Source organism: Microtus oregoni, unplaced genomic scaffold (assembly GCF_018167655.1).
Source record: "Microtus oregoni isolate MIOR12 unplaced genomic scaffold, Mior012 000004F_ref0000308, whole genome shotgun sequence".
Taxonomy (NCBI): Eukaryota; Metazoa; Chordata; class Mammalia; order Rodentia; family Cricetidae; genus Microtus; species Microtus oregoni.
The window spans coordinates 43901971-43920084 of record NW_024543063.1 but is presented as its reverse complement, the minus strand read 5'-3'; the positions used below and the strand labels follow the sequence as shown (position 1 = coordinate 43920084).

The following is an 18114-nucleotide window of genomic DNA, read 5'->3' as shown; positions in this document are numbered from 1 at the left end:
ATATGTTAAAGGCTTGGTCCCAGTGTGTCAGAACTAAGAAGCGGTAGACCTGTAAAAGGTGAGGGCTAGGGTGTAGCTCAGAACATTTGTCTAGCATATACAGACAGGGTGCTGGATTCAATCCCCACATCACATAGATAGATAGATAGATAGATAGATAGATAGATAGATAGATAGGTAGGTAGGTAGGTAGGAGAAAGAAGTAATTAAGCCACTGAACATTCTGCCCTGGAAAAGGATTCAGTTGAGTTAGTTCCCAAGAGAAGCAAGCACTGACCACCTAACATCCCTGGTTCCGTCTTGCTATTCCTCTTATCCCTCTCATATGGGCTCCCACCATTTGCCATAATATGCTGCAGCAAAGGGACTGTCTGATCTTACATTTAAACCTCTTCTCTTTAAACATTACCCAGCCTCTGGTTACTTTGTTACAGAAATCAGGAATGAATTCTTCTAGTAAACTTGTCAACTTAAAAGTGTGAACCACTATGATACTGATTATAATTTATTTTCAACACACTAGTCTGGAAACCTATTCTCTACATACTTGTAGAGTGTGTCGAGGCCCCCTGGTCTTTCTAATTGCATGAAGTTGTGTCGCAGGTTGAGGTAGGTGATATCTTGACTGTAGAAGAGATGTTCAGGAACCTCCTCAAGGCTGTAGCATGAAAGGTCCACAGTGCTGATCCGCTGGGACACCACCTAAAGAAGCGCAAGAAGAAAAGCCTCCTGAACTATTGGGTGCTTTCACCCAGCATAGGCCATAATGGCATTTACACAAAAGGTGCTGATTATAAACTAGGAAGGGGGGGGGTGTTCTGTTATTCATTTATAAAAACTGTTAAATTTTATTTTTCCCTAAAACCATAAGCTGATTTAAAAAAAAAACAAACAAACAAAGGTATATGCCTACAATTCTAGCGCTGGAGAGGTGGAAGCAGGGTGATGGGTGAATCAAAGCCATCCTTGGCTACACAGGGAGATTTAAGGCCAGCCTATTTAAAGACAACAAAAAATCGAAAACAAAAACCCTAAGGTACAACAAAGTCAGGCGTAGTAGGTACATGCTTATAATTCTAGCACTTGGGAAGCTAGGCAGGAGGACCACTAAAAGTTTGGCCAATATGAGGTACAGCTAAGTTTCAGGCCAACCAATATGATAAAAGCGAGACCCTGTCTTTTATAGGAAAGAAAGAAAGAAGGAAGGAAAAAAGAAAGGAAGGGAGGAAGGGAGGAAGGGAAAGAGGGAGGGAGGGAGGGAGGGGGGGAGGGAGGAAGTCCATGTCTCTATAAGGGATTAAAATTTTCACATTTTATACCATAAACAATGTTAAGATGGTTCAAAATAGACAAGCCTAATAAGGGGCAGTGTGGGATGAAATGACTTTTGTAGTCACACGTCTCTGCTGCTTACTCACAAAGTTTCTTCTTCTACTGAAAGCATAAAATAAAACAGCTATACGCACAGCATACTGCTGAGTATGCCAGGATGCCAAGGAGCAGCATCTTCTCTTTAAAGGGGCAGAAGAATGGAAGTTACTCACAACTGAAACCAGTTTTGCATAGAACAGATTTTATAGCTGATATAACACAGCAACAAAAACCAGTAAAACTGAAGTCTTTAAAATCTGTAATACTACAATAACGTATATAGCTATAATGTGTTTTAAAACACCTGATAAAAATCACAAGAGACATGCTATATCACTGTGGCATCCCTTCTGAAAACTGCTGCAAAGAATCCAAAGCGCACACATGTGCAGTTGCAGTACATTTTAATGGCTATGTCTTAATGGCTAAGCAGAGCTATGCTGAAGTGTCAATCATCCTCAGTATGGCAAAAGAGATTTATGACAGGTCATGCCCCATAAATAGGTTCACCTTTTAAGTGGTTCATCAAGGCTGTTCTAAAAACGTGCAGACCAAGAAGCACCAGGCTACAAGCTAGAGAGCAGCTATGTCAACCAGAGACTACTGTGGCAAGTGGGAAGCAATGTCAGTCTCATGTCTCAATCCCTTTAAAGGTCAAACTTCATTATGTCTTAATTCTAAGGATCACCTCACAGAGAAAGTTCAGAGGGAAATGTACCTGAAAAGATTTTGACACCATTTTCTACTACAAGAACATAAGTAAGTAAAGACCCAGTGAAATCCCATTATTGTATTCATTATACACTAAGAAAGGTACGATGTTAAGGATGGTCACTTGTGGCTATATCCTCATCTCCTATCAAAGAGCTTCCAACCTTAGATGCCTGCCGTTGCCATCTCTGGTATTCAGCCAAAGTCTCAAAGCTGACATGATAGGTCTGAGCTTGGGCTCCAGCTGAGCTGAAAGCAAGGGAGTGTTGGCGGCGCTTCACTTCTTCTATCTGAAGAAGAGGAGGAGAAAATCATAACTACTAATCAGAAATAATGGTCAAAACGCAGAAACAAGACATACTTTTTAAAATGACAAAAAATCTGAGTAGACATTTCTCCAAAAATATATACAAATAACCACCAAGAACATGAAATGACAATCAAGATCAACCGCCATTATGGTGAGGTAAATCAAGTACAACAAAAGCTGGATGCGGGGTATACAGCTATAATTCCAGTATCCAGGAGGCAGATGCAGAAGAACAGAGTATTCCAGGTCAGTCTAGGCTACCCTAAACTACAACAACTCAACTTACACAGATTTGCTAAAGATATTCTCTTCCTATCACCACGGAACCACTTCTATCTTTGGCATCTCATTTTGGATGACATTGCTTCTGAATCTTGGCAGACCAGCTACAAACTTACAAGTTATACTTGCAAATCAATACATTCTAGTGCTTACTAAAGATAGAACCAAGTGGCAGAAACACAAAATACTTTAAGCAAAAAAGAAGGAGACTGTAAAGACTCACTAAAATTAAAAATTTGGTAACACTCAATTATGGTATTTACAACATAATCATTGTTCAATAGTAAGAAATCGGTGCAACTATAGAAGTTGGTGCCAAAACAAAGAATTTCATTGAAACAAACAGAAAATATTCTAGAACAATCTTAAATGTTTTACTGTGGGGAACTGAAGAGATGACTCAGTGATTAAGAGCTCTTTCTGCTGTTGCAATGTTGGGTGGCTCACAGCCATCTGTAACTCTAGTCTCATGGGACCTGATGCCTTCTCTGGCCTCGAAGGGCACCAAGTATATATGTGGTGTATATACACATATACAGACAAAACACTCATTCACATAAAATAAAAGTGAAAGGGAAGAATAATTTAAATTAAGTAAATTTTAGATATATTAAATTATATTTGTATAACTTACCCTTAAAAAAAAAGAAAAAAGAAAAGACTTTGTCAGGTATGGTGGCAAACACCTTTAATCCCAGCACTGGGAAGAAGAAGAAGAAGAAGAAGAAGAAGAAGAAGAAGAAGAAGAAGAAGAAGAAGAAGAAGAAGAAGAAGAAGGCAGAATGCTGGGAGTTCTAAGTCTGCCAGGAATATATAGTGAGACTCTGTCTCAAGCAAACAAATAAATAGACTGATGGGAAAAGCTTTGCAGCAATAAACGCCACTACAAAATGATAAAAGGTATATCTCACCATTAATAGTTAATAATTTACGAAGTTGTACATATGTAAAACTACAAAATCAATTTATATAATACTAAATTAACATAATTATATGTAAATGTTGACTTTAATTTCTATTTCTTATGAGTAATTCACAAGACTTTCTCAGTATGACTATGAATGATTATCTCAACTTTTTTTGCATTTTAGTTTTTATTTTTACTAATGTATATTGTGTGTCTGTGTATGTCTGTACAAGTGCCAGGCAGTGAACTCACTAGAAATGAAGTTCCAGATGGTTGTGAGCCGCCATGTGGGTGTCTGGAATTGAACCTGGGTCCTCCTTAAGAGCAACCAATGTATTGAACCACTGGGCCATGTCTCCAGTCCATTATTTTTAAGTTTCAATAATCATATTTCCCTTCCAAAGGTTTTTACTGAATCTTCCACAGGATTCTTATTTCAGAGTTTTTGTAGTCCTATTCTGTCTTAGAAAATCTTAAGTATATTTATTTTCAAGGTCAGTGTATCCATTTATTTCTACCTCAATCTGAAAGGAGTTTTTTGTTTTGTTTTGTTTATTAAATTTGTGGACATCGTCATTAACATAAAATATCCTGGTGTTTTCTGGTTTTGGCAGCAAGCACTCTGTCTTCTCAGCCATCTCTCCAGCACAGGTTATCTGTTTTTTAATACAGTATTATATCTATATTGTCATATATCTAGACCAATTGCATATTTCAAAGTATGACTGCCCCACATCATTTTCTCATTGAATCCTCTTCAGTTCACACTAGTTATGCTGATCAAGCTTCAAAACAGAAAATGCTGGGGACTAAACCCAGGGACTGACAAGTGCTAGGTAAGCATTGTATCACTGAGCTATAGCCCTAGCTTTGAGTGTGTGTGTGTTCATGTATGCATGCACATGTAAGCATGTGGAAGCCAGATAACAACCTGGGGCGGGGGGGGTCACTCTTTGAGAGCAGTCCACCTTGTCTGTTAAAACAGGGGTCTCTGGTTTACCTGGAAATGTACAAATGGGATAGACTGGAAAGGCAACAAGCCTCAGGAACCTGCCTGTCACTGTCTCCTCAGAATTAAGATTACAAGCGTGCACCACCACACTTGTTTTTGTTTGTTTGTTTTGTTGTTGTTTGCTCATTTGTTTTTTAAACAAGGGTTCTGAGAATCAAGTTGAAGTCTTCCAGTTCTTCCTTTACCAACTGGACCTTAACAACCCACCCTTAACATTTCTAAATGACCAAGTTAATATTTAAAATTTTAAATCTTACCTTTCCTCCAACCAGAGGCAAAATGTGCATCTTTCCAGTTTGACAATCCTTCACTGAGGAAACAATAAGGCAGGTACCGCAGAGAACAACTAGGCGTTCAGCCCATTTGTGAAGCTGGGTTTTTCCTTTGCGTACATTATAGATGCCAGACAGTAGGATTCGATCCAGATGATCCATCTGGCATGGTTTTTCTGAAAAGAAAACACTACTTCAGAATGTACCATTAAAGAAACATAATACTGGAAGAGAAGGAAAATGCATGAGCCAACATTCAGTAGCCCTATTTATAGACATGAGGAATGAAGCAATATGGGTTTTACAAAATAAGATCTTAGTCCTAAAATAACACCTATCACTGCACTTATACAGTGGAAATACTTGTGAATTTTGGCCTACACCCTGAGTCTTTACCTCAGATGTCACTGCTAACCCTTCTCAAAACAGTCACCTTTCACACAGCAAGGAGTCTATATCATGGACTTTGGGTTCAGACTCACTGGAGCCTGAATGCAAGTGATGCCACTCCCTTCAATTTCATTACCTGGCCCACTGAGCTTACTGTCCTCACAAAGTTTAGATTCTATCATCCTGTATTGTCTTAGACTTTATTAAGCTACCTTCCAGAGTATTCTTGTAAAAAAAAAAAGTAAAATAATATAAAGTACAAAGCATAATGGGAGTACAAAAGATATATGGAATAAAAGATAGTCATTGATATCAATCTATTTTAAAATAAAGAAACACATAAAAGAGTTCTCTAATTCTGTATATAATATTCCACCTCTCTGGCCCTTGCAAGGAAAAGCTTATGGATGGTACTTCAATCGACTGTTCCCATGATGGAGGCAGGAGAAGAGCATGCACCAGATTCTCCTTGTTCAAGCACCCACCTTTCCATCATGATCATATGCCTGAGATAGAGAGAGCAAAACAGAACTCAGACAAAAGAGCTCTTTGTAAAGGCATTGACAGAGACAAGTATCAAATACAGAAATAATGGGGGTTAAAAGTCTGGTAAAATGGCTCAGCTGAGGCCAGATGGTGGTGGCACATGCCTTTAATCCCAGCACTGGGGAGGCAGGGACAGGTGGATCTCTGTGAGTTTGAGGCCAGCCTGGTCTACAGAGCGAGTTCCAGGATAGGCTCCAAAGCTACAAAGAAACCCTGTCTTAGGGGGCGGAGAGAGATGTCTCAGCTGACAAAAGTGCCTAAATTACCCCCTCCCCCAAAACCTACATGGAAGGACAGAACTAAGGTCCACAACTTGTCCTCCAACCTCCAGATCTGCACTATGGAAAACATATTTCTGCACACGCATGTGTGCGCACATACACACAAATATATACAATCAATCAAAATAAAAATAAATAACCAAGGGAAGCAGCAGAAATACGAGGTGGCACAAACAGTAAACAGAGCTCTCCAGGGATTACCACCCGATTACCCATGTGCCCTCAGGCACCACTTTGCCCACCTACTCAAGCATTTCTGCACATGTAATATGAAGAAATAGGTCAGATACTCCAAAGACTCAAAATTACATTACTCAAATAAATTGTTAACATTGGACTTGTTGGATTGCCACTTCTACTGTAAGTCAATTTCTCTGCCTACATTCTAATTCCTCAGGGAGTCTGGTCCTCTCAGCTCTACACTTCCTAAGCTTCTACTGCCTGCTAGACATTCCCAACTGGGTGCTCACCAAAACTTAAAATGAGAAGATATATACTAAACGACAAAAGGGACTATTGATAGAGCAGTTAATGAGCTTGGGAAGTAAATGTAAAAAATTAAATACGAATAATGACATATTTGTATTTTTTTTAAGATTTATTTATTATATGCAGTATCTGCCTGTAGGCCAGAAGAAGGTGCCAGATCTCATTACAGATAGTTGTGAGTCACCATGTGGTTGCCAGGAATTGAACTCAGGACCTTTGGAAGAACAGCCAGTGTTCTTAACCACTGAGCCATCTCTCCAGCCCCCAACATATTGTATTTTATCTGCGTAATTAAACAAAATATTCTGAAAGGTAAAATATAAAAACAATAATTACAAATATACAATATGCACATAAAATAGGAGTAAGAAAATAGAGACTACAAAAATATTATATTAGTGCAGTTACTTCTACATTTCTGAGTCTATTACTTTTTAAACTGTATGGATGTATGCATGTGCACGAACATGAAAAAACATGGCTCAAGAGGCTAGAGGCATCAGCTCTCCCTAGAACTGGAGTGAGAGGCAGCTGTGAGGCACCAGCAAGTGGGTGCTGGAACTCAGGTCCTCTCCAAGAGCAGTATCCACTCTTCGCTACTGAACCAGCTCTCCAGCCCAAGCACGCCTATATTTTAATAAACTAGTTTCAGATATGCAAATTAACCTGAAGCAGTATGTTTTTACAATTTGGATAAAAGATTAACTTTTAACAATGTTATTTGATATTAAAAGAGATATAGAAAAATGAGTACTCTACTGAATAACATGCTTACTGGTAACACATATTTGTGTAATTTAGGAACAGTTAGTCAAAATTCAAAAGGCAGACCTGTAATGACTCAAAAGTTCTACTCCTATGACTAATGTCTTCCTCCTACACTCTAGAAGTCAGCCTCTCTCCTTTTCCTGACAGTCATCTCCTAGTTCTCTTTATATGTTTGTCATTTGTAATACATACATCCTATATAAATACAGGCTAAACTACTGTAAAAAACAGGATATAATGGCTCAAATAAAACATATAACTTTGCTCAGGTAGGCATTCTAGGTAGCCAGAGATCAATACTGTTATTCAGAAAGTCAGGATGACGGTGAACCTGCCACTTCTGACATCTGACTTCAAATACTGTTCTAATTATTGTCATCCTAGCCCTCAGGAGAGGAAAGTAGCAGTGAGGAACAGAACAAGACATAGAAGTGGCACTCATGAATTCCATGTCCTATCACGAAGAAAATACAGCCACATACGCACAGCTAATTGAAACAGGCTAGGAACCACCATATGCAATCTACAATTCTGTTACTCACGACTTAAGATATACAAACTACTACCGCACACCTCCACACAATATGGCTGAGATCTATGTGTTTCAACTTTTGGGTGTTTCCGAATTCTTGTTGTTGTTATTGTGCTTGTTTTTTGTTGTTTTCTGAGATAGGATCACATCTACACAGGCTGCTCTTGAACTTGAAATGTAGCCAAGAATGCCCTTCAACTCCTGATCTTCCTGCTTCTACCACCGAGTGTTGAAAGTTCAGGTATGTGCCACCTTGCCCGGCTCATTTTTGAACTTTGAATGGAAACATACTATGTGATCTGTGATAGTTAACTGTCAGTCTGACTGGAATCACCAAAGAAACACACCTCTGTGTCTATGAAGGGATTCCTACAAGGGCTAGTGCAAGAGATTAAGACTCACCCTGAAAGTAGGGAGCCCCAGCCCACGGACTAGGGTCACATAGAGCTGAGCACCAGCATCCTCTCTCTGCTTCCTGACTGTGGGTGCAATGTAAGCAGTTACCTCCCATTCCTGTTGCCATGACCTCCTCTCAACTGGGAGCCAAAACAAGCTTCTCCTTCCTTATGTCCAAATGTTCAAAGTGGCAGAATCACTGTCATCCTGATTTCCTTCTGACAGTTTTTTTTATTTAAAAATTTTTTTTCATTTTACATACCAATCCCAGTTCCCCTCTTTCCCCTTCTCCTACCTACCCCCCATCCCACCCCCTACCCGCTCCTCAGAGAGGGTAAGGCCTCCCTTGAGGAGTCAATGAATCTGACAGGTATCTTATCACAACAAGAACAGTAACCAATCAGGTTCTTGGTCATAGCTTCTCATTTGCATTTAAGCTCTTTACATGAAAGTCTCTTAAACAATGTAGGCAGATGCACTGTAGAAAGAGGCATCCTGAGCTATCCATCTACAACTACAACTTCTCTAACAACTCACACCCATGAGATTCCATTTCTTCTCATATAAAGGGATAAATTAATGTACTTCAAGTCCTCGTAGCTGATCACGTCAGCCACTCAAATTCAGTGATGAAAAATATATTTATTTGCAAGATTGCCACCTTCTATCTCCACAGTACTGGGATAAAAACCCAGGGTTTTACACAGGTTAGACAAGCACTCTACCACTGAGCTACATCCCTAACTCTTTTCCACAGCCTTTGTACTGACTATCTCTTGTAGCTAGGCAACACAGGAGGAGAGCTGGTTTGAACTTAGGCCCATGACCTCAATGACTGTGTTCTATGTAAGCTGATTCATCCAACAACTCTACACATGAAATATTTAAAGCTGATTACTTAGCACTTTGCTCACAGATAATAGTTCAAACACTTCCTTTCTTTCAGTTAACTATGAATGTTTCTGGATTCAAGAACTGGAAAAGAAGGAAATTCTCTCTTATTGATAGTCTTAAGATATGTCCCACATTCTCTGACACTCTCCTTCAAAGGTGGAACCTAATTCTCTTCCCCTTCTGTAATGCAGGCTGTGATTAATGACTCAGTTTTTGGTTGTTCTGTTGTTGTTTTTTTAAGACTTCATTTCCTTTTTTAATGATTTATATTTTTATGTGTATTGGTCTGCATGTATGTCTGTGTGAGAGTATCAAATCCTCTGGAGCTGGAGTTACAGAGAGTTATAAGCTGCCTTGTGGGTGCTGGGAATTGAACCTGGGTCCTTTCGAAGAGCAGCCCATTTCTTTCTTTTTAATTATGTGTGTGTGTGTGTGTGTGTGTGCGCGCGCGCGCGCGTGTGCAAGTGAGTAGAAGGGCCCAGAGGCCAGAGGAGGGTGTCTGATACCCTGCAGCTGGAGTGGTGGTTCTGATTTACCTGGCATGGGTATTGGGAACTTAACTGTGTTCTCTAGAAGAGAAGTATGCATTCTTAACAAATGAGCCATCTCTCCAGCCTTAGTAAACAGAAAATGGCAAAAGTGAAGTAAAGTTGTCAAAAAAGATACTGAGGCCTGCATGTGTGTATACATTGTGTAGGTGGAAGTCATGTTTCATCCTTGGCTGCTACACTGTAGGCACAATTAAGCAATCCATGGAAAGTCAATATAACAAGGAACCAAGGTGTACTACCAATAATCAGTAAGGAACCAAGGCTCTAACCAACAACAGCCTTTAAACCACAGTAAAAAGTGAATGAATCCTCAAGGCTGGGAAGACAATTCTGTGGGTAAAGCTGTCTGCTTCCAAGTCTGACAACCTGAGTTCAATTCCTAAGACCTACATGGTAGAACTGAGAAGTTGCCTTTTGACCTCCCCATGAAGATCATGCATACTTACATGTGTGCGTAACTATACACATGCAAAGATATTCATATATCCACAAATGTAATACAAAAAAAAAATTCAAGTGAATCTGGTTGGAGAGATGACTCCTCTCGCAGTTCAGATAACTCATAATCATCTGCAACTCAAGTTCAAGGGATCCTACTCCTCTGATAGACTCCAAGGGCACCATGCAAGCAGATAGTGCATGTACATATATACATATAAAATAAAAATAAGTTTAAAAAGTGAATCAAGCCTCAGATGATCATTTTATGAGACTCAAACCTGAGCCATCCAGCTAAAATTGCTCCTTTATTTCCAACCCAGAGAAATTACAAAATATACATTTGACATTACTATGTTTTAAGGTAATTTGTTACATAGCCAATAGGTAACTCACCTATCTACCTCTACCTACCTTCCCCCCATGTACTTGCTTGTTACCTTTAGATTTGGGCACCAGATGCATACTGTCTATTTTATAAAATAATTACTTTTAAAATTCCCTTCAATAAGCATAATTTTCTCACTCAAATTATACTAACTTATCTAAATCAGTAGAGTTCATTTTTAAGGTTTCCCATCTAGCACCTGACAGAACCACCATCCAACAGTATCAAACACAAACTCACTCTTGTAGTTTATACTGCAACTGTTCTCTTACAGAATGCTTCATACGGCCATACTATAATTTATCAAGTGGTGGTGGTAGAAAATTGATGGCATCAGAGTCAACAACTGTGCTACATCCTTGTATGCAAAAGAAATTTTGAGGGCTGGTGAAACTCAATGGATCACAGCCGGGGCTTGCGATAAGTCTCCAGCAATACCTCCGCACCAACCAGGAGCCTGACCAGCACCAGATGTCAGGTAGCTGGGTACTATTATGATCTCTTTGGAAAGAGGAAGCAAAGTCCCACCCAGGGCCATGACATTCTAGGAGGGACAAGGAGACCCACAAGCAGGCCTAGGGCCTGATATGGGAGAGAGAGACAAAATAGTTCATATCCTGTGGCAGAGGCATATCTGAGGAGGCAAAAGAGATGAGGAGTGGGCTGAGGTGAGTGACTTCATTGCCACCCATGTCTGGGTTCAGATACTGATGCATCCAAGGTCTCTGATGTCTGTGGCTCCTGATCCCACCAAAGGCAGAGAGGATAAGGCTATTCAGAGCTGGTCCTGCCCCTAACTAACTGTAACTCTAGGGAGAACTGGTCCTGCCCCTCACTGGCTAAAATACTCAGGAGAGAGGATCCCACATCTCTCCCAGGCTGCACAGTAGAGCTGACGCTGGTTGCAAGGCATGGGTGTACTGACCCTGAGGACATAAGAATGGAGGAGCAGGTCACATCTCTCTCATCTGCCATGTGGTGGCATGGGTAAGAAAAAATCTCCTCCTCTCTTCACTCCTCACCTCCTGAAGCAGGTGGAGGACCTGACCCAACCCCTCAGTAGCTGCAGCACTCAGAAGAGCAGGCCCTGAATCTCACATAAGCAGCACAATAGACCTGACCCTACGGTCCAAAGTGTGGGTGAGCCAGCCCTGAAGTTGTGAGCGTGGGAGAGCTGTCCCCATTACTCATCTATCTTGAGGCAGAATGGGCGGGGTAGAAATCTGCTCCCCATCAATGCCTGAGGCAGGTGTGAGAGCTGGCCCTGTCCCTCATCCGCTGTGGTACTTCAGAAAGTGTCCCCTACACTTTGCCTGGGCAGCACAGTAGAGCTGGCCCTGAAGGTGTAGGTGTGGGAGAACCACCTTGAGGACATGAAAGCTGGAGAATTGCCCTGCTCTCTGCTCATAGCTGAAAGGTGTGAACTAGTCAGGGCAATGCTGAAAAGCGAAGACAGGGGAGAGCTGGCAGGCTGACCAACTTTGCAACTACCCAGGTTCCAGACCCGGAATTATGTGTTCACCACCGCAACATCACATCTGTGATCTGCTGGAGCACAGGGGTAGGAGGGCGTCAGTCCTGTGGACCCAGAGTTGCAGGAGCTCCAAGACACAAGATAGTAACAGGATATACAAGAAGAACCCCAGTGAGGGCCCAGCGTTGATAGCGCAACAGAGACCAGGGGCCTCGAACAAGACCAATGATTCTTTTCGATAAATGCCTGCATGTAAAAATATATGGATATAGGGCTTTATTGTATGATTCACTGTGAAACACTGAAGCTTCTTCCATGAAGAGATTTTCCCCCTTTTTCCTTTTTTTTCTTTTTTTTCCCAACTTTTAATTTTTTTGCTGGGGTGGGGCGAGAGATGGGTGGGATCAGGAGGGACAATGTGAAAGACACAAAGAATAAATTTAAAAAATTAAATAAAAAAAGTAAGAAATCCCAAGGCATTTTAAAGCTCGACTTTCATCCTGGAATAAAAACACTCACTGCAAAAAGAACCCACTTCAATCATAGTCAATTAAAGGGAATGCTATCATTTCAACTCATGATTTTTAGTATTTGCTTTATTAATTTTACTATATGTATCTGGGCATATGCACTTGAGTACCATGCTGGCAGAGGCCGGAAGAGGGTAACAGATTCCCTGGAGATAGAGTTACCCAGGGTTGATTGTGATCCCACTGTACATGTGTGCTGCAAACCAAGATCAGGTTTTCTGTGAAAGTAGAACATGCTCTTAACAGTTTGAGTATATATATAAAAAAAAAATATATATATATATATATATATATATAACATATATATTTTAATTTTTTTTCTTTTTCAAGACAGGTTTCTCTATGTAACCACTCTGGTTATCCTGGAACTCACTCTGCAGACCAGGCTGGACTCAAACTCACAAAGATCCACCTGCCTCTGCCTCGCAAGTGCTGGGATTAAAGGTGTGTGCCACCACTGCCCAGCATCAGTTTGGGTTTTTAAAGAGTTTTATATCAATAGATGGTTCAATTCCTCAAATTGACGCTAATTTTTCTCAGATTTGACTTCAAACTATCAACTATTCTCCTCCACAAACCACCAAAGGATTTTATTTGCATTTCTCTCTTCTGACACTTAGTAACTCACTCACTCACTAGCTCTCATATCTCTCAAGAAAATCTATGTATTGTTTTCCTACTCTGAAGACACTTTTTGTTTCTTCCTTTTTCAATTAGCTGAAGGGAATATACACCACTTCAGTTTATAAAAAACAAAATCGTCTATCCAACACCTTTCCTGATCTCTTAGGGTACCACAGGCATGTATGTGAACACAAACACACAATAAATCTTTAAAAATGTAAATAAGGCATAATCTAGTAATGGTATAAAATAGTTGCAATAAATAAACATTTAAAGGGAAGTTATTTTTACAAATAAATTTTATTATTTTTTGTTTTTTTGTTTTGTTTTTTCGAGATTGGGTTTCTCTGTGTAACAACCTTGACTGTTCTGGAACTTGCTCTATAGACCAGGCTGGTCTCGAACTCAGAGATCCACCTGACTCTGCCTCCTGAGTGCTAGGACTAAAAGCGTGCACCACCACCGCCCAACTTGTTTTTGCTAATTTTTAAAAATCTTCCTTTACTCCCTGACGTTTGTTGTACTTTTAACTGACTTAAAAGTAACTTTTGATATAAAATACTTCTAGCAAACAATCAATTTAAATTAGTTAACAGAGTCACTACTGATAAAGCCTTACCACCATAAAATCGAATCATGCAGCTGAGGTCAGGGTTCGTAGCCTCCTCCTGTATGCGCACAGGATCTTCAAATCCCAGCCTTGATAAGTAATCGTAAACAATCTGGAGAGGCCGTTCAGTGGGTTCCAATCTCCTGCTTACACAATTCAAAACATAACACATGATAAGTAATAAAGATGTGCTTATTTTCCTCAGCTCAATTTCATCTTGATTTTTACTCCAAGATCAAGCAAGACTGAGTGTGTGTGTACATGCACGAGTGTGCAAGTACACAGACAACAGTGGTGGATGTCAAGTATCTTCTATTGATCTCCATCTGTTCCCCTGAGGCAGTCTCTCTAGCGTCTGGGCTAGGCTGGCTGGTCAGCAAGCTCTTTGCACCCACCTGCTTCTATCTTCCAATGCTGGGGCTACAAGAAGTAGCTACATACCTAGCTTTTCATGTGGGTGGAGGGAATTTGAGCTCAGATCATCAACTTGTAGAGCAAGCACTCTTGCCTACCGGGCCAAGATCTGTTTTAATATCATACAACTAATCTAAACAAGTGGTTTTCAACATAATGAGTCTTAGGACTCCTTTTTACATTGTGAGAACCAAAAAAAAAAAAAAAAAAAAAAGCTTCTGTTTACATACACTGAATTCACTGATAGTATTGAATTAGGAATTAAAATTAAGAATTTCCAAAGCTTTGTCATAAAACAATTATTATACTCATTATATAATAACATAGATTACTTAAAATATGTTTTCAAAAAAAAGTTTTGTAAAAAGAGTAACAACCATTGCTTTGTATTTTTGTGAATCTTTCTTTTCAGGGTTGTTTTTTTTTTCTTTTTTTGAGAAAGTGTCTAACATAGGCCAAGCTGGCCTAGAACCCAGAATGTAGCTGAGAATGACTTTAAACTTCTGATCCTCCAGCCTTTGCCTCCCAAGTGCTGGAATTACAGACATATGTCACCATGCGTGGTCATTTTTTAAGAAATTTCTTATCAGATGGTTTAACAGAAAACAACTAAAATTTAGTATCTCCTTCTACAGTCAGTACATGGGAATAGCAGCCATGCAGGTTCTGGAAAACAACACTGCATCCTCACAAGGGACTGCAAGTGAAAAGGAAAATAGATACTATGTTATAGAGTGGTCTCAACCTCAAAACCTCTTTAAAGAATCTCAGAAGCAAGTCGGCTAGTACATGTCACAAAATCCTAGCACGATAATGAGATAATGAGGCCTGAGGATTAAGAACTGGAAGTCAACTGAGTCATGAGACCCTGATTCAAACAAACAAACAAACAAAAAAAAAAATGGGGAGAGTCTCAGAGGGCTCCTGGTATCCTCTGACCACTTCTGATCTAAACTTAAAGGCAGAAACAACAATAACAAAAATGTATAATATAAAGAGTTATATTCACCATAACTAATTTCAAATAAGCATATACACAAACACAGATGTAGAATTTGTTGCCTGCTCTGCTCTAGGGACCGTATGTCTCCATTCACTTTACAGAAAATATCTTCAAAAGAGCTAGGAATGAATGACGTAATAAACCATTCTACTATGAGGCCCAGATTAAAAGCTAAAGCTCCTAGTAATTTTGCATTTTAAGTCAAATTTAGGATACTTTGAAAATATAGAAGAAAAAGAAATGACCATTATCTATGTGGACTGAAGGGGTTTCAGCAGTCTCAATAGCAGACTGATTTTGTTGGGACTATTTTAAGGTATGTTACTTTTGTTTATGTGCATTTGTTTAACTCTGTGAAGCTGTGATACTCTACCTGTCTCAAACACCTGATGGTCTAATAAACACCTGAACAGCCAATAGCAAGGGAGGAGAAAGGATAGGCAGGGCTGGCAGGCAGAGAGAATACAAAGGAGAAAACTGGGAAAAGTGGTCAGAGTAGTAGCCTGAGAAGGGGGAGGACACTAAGGGCTAGTCACCCAGCTACACAGCAACCCATAGAGTAAGAGTTAGATTTAAAGAAGTAAGAGAATGGGAAAAACACATAGGCCAATGGGTGGGTGGGATAATGTAAGTTAAGGAAAGCAGGCAAGAAACAAGCCAAGCTAAGGCTGGACATTTATAAACAGAGTAAGACTCCGTGTGTAATTCATTTGGGAGCTGGGTGGCAGGTCCCCCAAAACACTCCAAAGAGCATAATATATTATTTCTATATCTTCTGATAATTCTTTTCATCAAAAAGCAAATAGTAATAGATGGAGTAGCTAAATATACAGGCTTGAAAAGTCAGAATGCCTGATCTGGAGACTCAGTTCTGCTTGCCCCTGCTTATTTAATCTTCCTGTATTAAATTCCTTGCTAGTATAAAAAGAATGAAAATCGAATTCATAGGGTTGCTACTAAGACTATCTTTCTTACAACAAGAGCAATATAACATGTAAAGCACTTAGCAAAATATCTTGCATGTAATGTGTCCCAATACTGACGACTGTAGTTCCAAAACAATTTAGGATTGAGGTCAGTGAAATGGTAAAGACAAGGTCCTGCCACAAAGCATGATCCACCTGGGTGTGATTCCTGGGAACGACAGGGTAGAAGGAGAGAATTAACTCCCACAAGTTGTCCTCTGACCTCCACATGCTCACAATGGCATACATGTGTCCACAACAACACACACACACACACAGGCATGCACACAAATAAATGTAAAAAATTAAGACTGCAAGGCCCGAGCCAGCAACCTCCACAGGAGCAGGCCCAAGCCAGTGACCTCTGCAGGAGCAGGTACAAGGGAGCGACCACCAAGGGAGCAGGTGCAAACCAGAGACCTCTGAGGGACAAGACCCAAGCCAGGGACCTCCATTGGAGCAGGCCTGATTCTGGGACATCCTCAGGAACAGGCCCAAGTCAGCAACCACCACAGGAGTAGGTACAAGGGAGCAACTGCTGAGGAAGCAGGCCTGAGTTAGAGCTGCTCTGTCAGACTGGGTCCAAGCCAGGAGTAAGCCGGAGCCAGAGACCTCAGTGTGAGCTGGCCTGAACGACCACAGAGATTGCAGAGCAACCCCCGGGAACCCCTAGTGACCTCCGGAACCCTTAGTGACCTCCGGGAACACCAAGAGACCTATGGAGTGACTGGAACAATGGCCCCCACTGCACCACAAGGAGTGACCTCTGAGCCTTGGACCACTGGCATCAGGAAGATTAATCACCAGAGACACAACCCAACTACACCAATCAGAGAAAAAGATGGGTAGACAAAATATGAACACACTCAACACTACAAAGGTCAACATGACACCAACAAAAACTGGTGGCTCTACAACAGCAAGACCTGAACACACAAATATAGATGAAGCAGAATAAAATAACCTAAACACACAAATATAGATGAAGCAGAATAAAATAACCTAAACACACAAATATAGATGAAGCAGAATAAAATAACCTAAACACACAAATATAGATGAAGCAGAATAAAATAACCTAAAAAATAATTGTAGGATAATGTTTGAGGCCCTTAAAGAGAAAATAAAAAATTTCCTCAAAAAATGAAGGAAAAGACCAACAAAAAATTAGAAGAAATTAACAAATCCCTTAAAAGAAAACCAAGAAAAAGCAGGCAAACAGATGAAAAAAAATGATTCAAGACTTGAAAACTGAGAGACAGAAAGGAAAACACAAACTGAGGGAATTCTGGAAACAGCAGATATGGGAAAATGATCAGGAATCACAAATGCAACCATAAACAGCAGAATACAAGAGATGGAAGAGAGACTCTCAAGCGCTGAAGATACAATAGAGGAAATAGACTCATCAGTCAAAAAAAAATTAAATCTAACAAAAGCTTAACACAAAATATCCAGGAAATATGGGACACCATGAAAAGACCAAACCTAAGAATAATAAAGATAGAAGGAGAAGTCCAACTCAAAAGCACAAACTTTCCCAACCTAAAGAAAGCTATGTATATAAAGATACAAGAAGCTTATAGAACACCAAATAGACTGGACCAATAAAGAAAGTCCCCTTGCCACATAATAATCAAAACACTAAATATACAGAATAAAGAACGAATATTAAGAGCTTCAAATGAAAAAGACCAAATAACAAATAAAAGGCAGACCTATCAGAATTACACCTGACTTCTCAATGGAAACAATGAAAGCCAGAAGGTCCTGGTCAAGCGTTATCCAAACATTAAGAGATCACGGATGCCAGCCCAGACTACTCTACCCTGCAAAACTTTCAATCACCACAGACGGACAAAACAAGATAGTCCATAACAGAACCAGATTGAACCAACACCTAGCCAAAAAACCCAGTCCTATCTCTGTGAGTTCGAGACCAGCCTGGTCTACAAG

At 40.1% G+C, this 18114-nt stretch overlaps 1 protein-coding gene across 1 annotated transcript in view; it reads right to left on the bottom strand.

The window, feature by feature from the left end:
• Phlpp2 (PH domain and leucine rich repeat protein phosphatase 2) overlaps positions 1-18114 on the bottom strand; it is a 77772-nt gene that overhangs the window by 33385 nt on the left and 26273 nt on the right. Inside the window, exons 3-6 of the mRNA XM_041649856.1 lie at positions 13786-13919; positions 4851-5041; positions 2247-2372; positions 548-702 (exon numbers count right to left, since the gene is read on the bottom strand). Coding sequence (XP_041505790.1) covers positions 548-702; positions 2247-2372; positions 4851-5041; positions 13786-13919 — 606 coding nt within the window. The remainder of the gene's footprint in view (positions 1-547; positions 703-2246; positions 2373-4850; positions 5042-13785; positions 13920-18114) is intronic.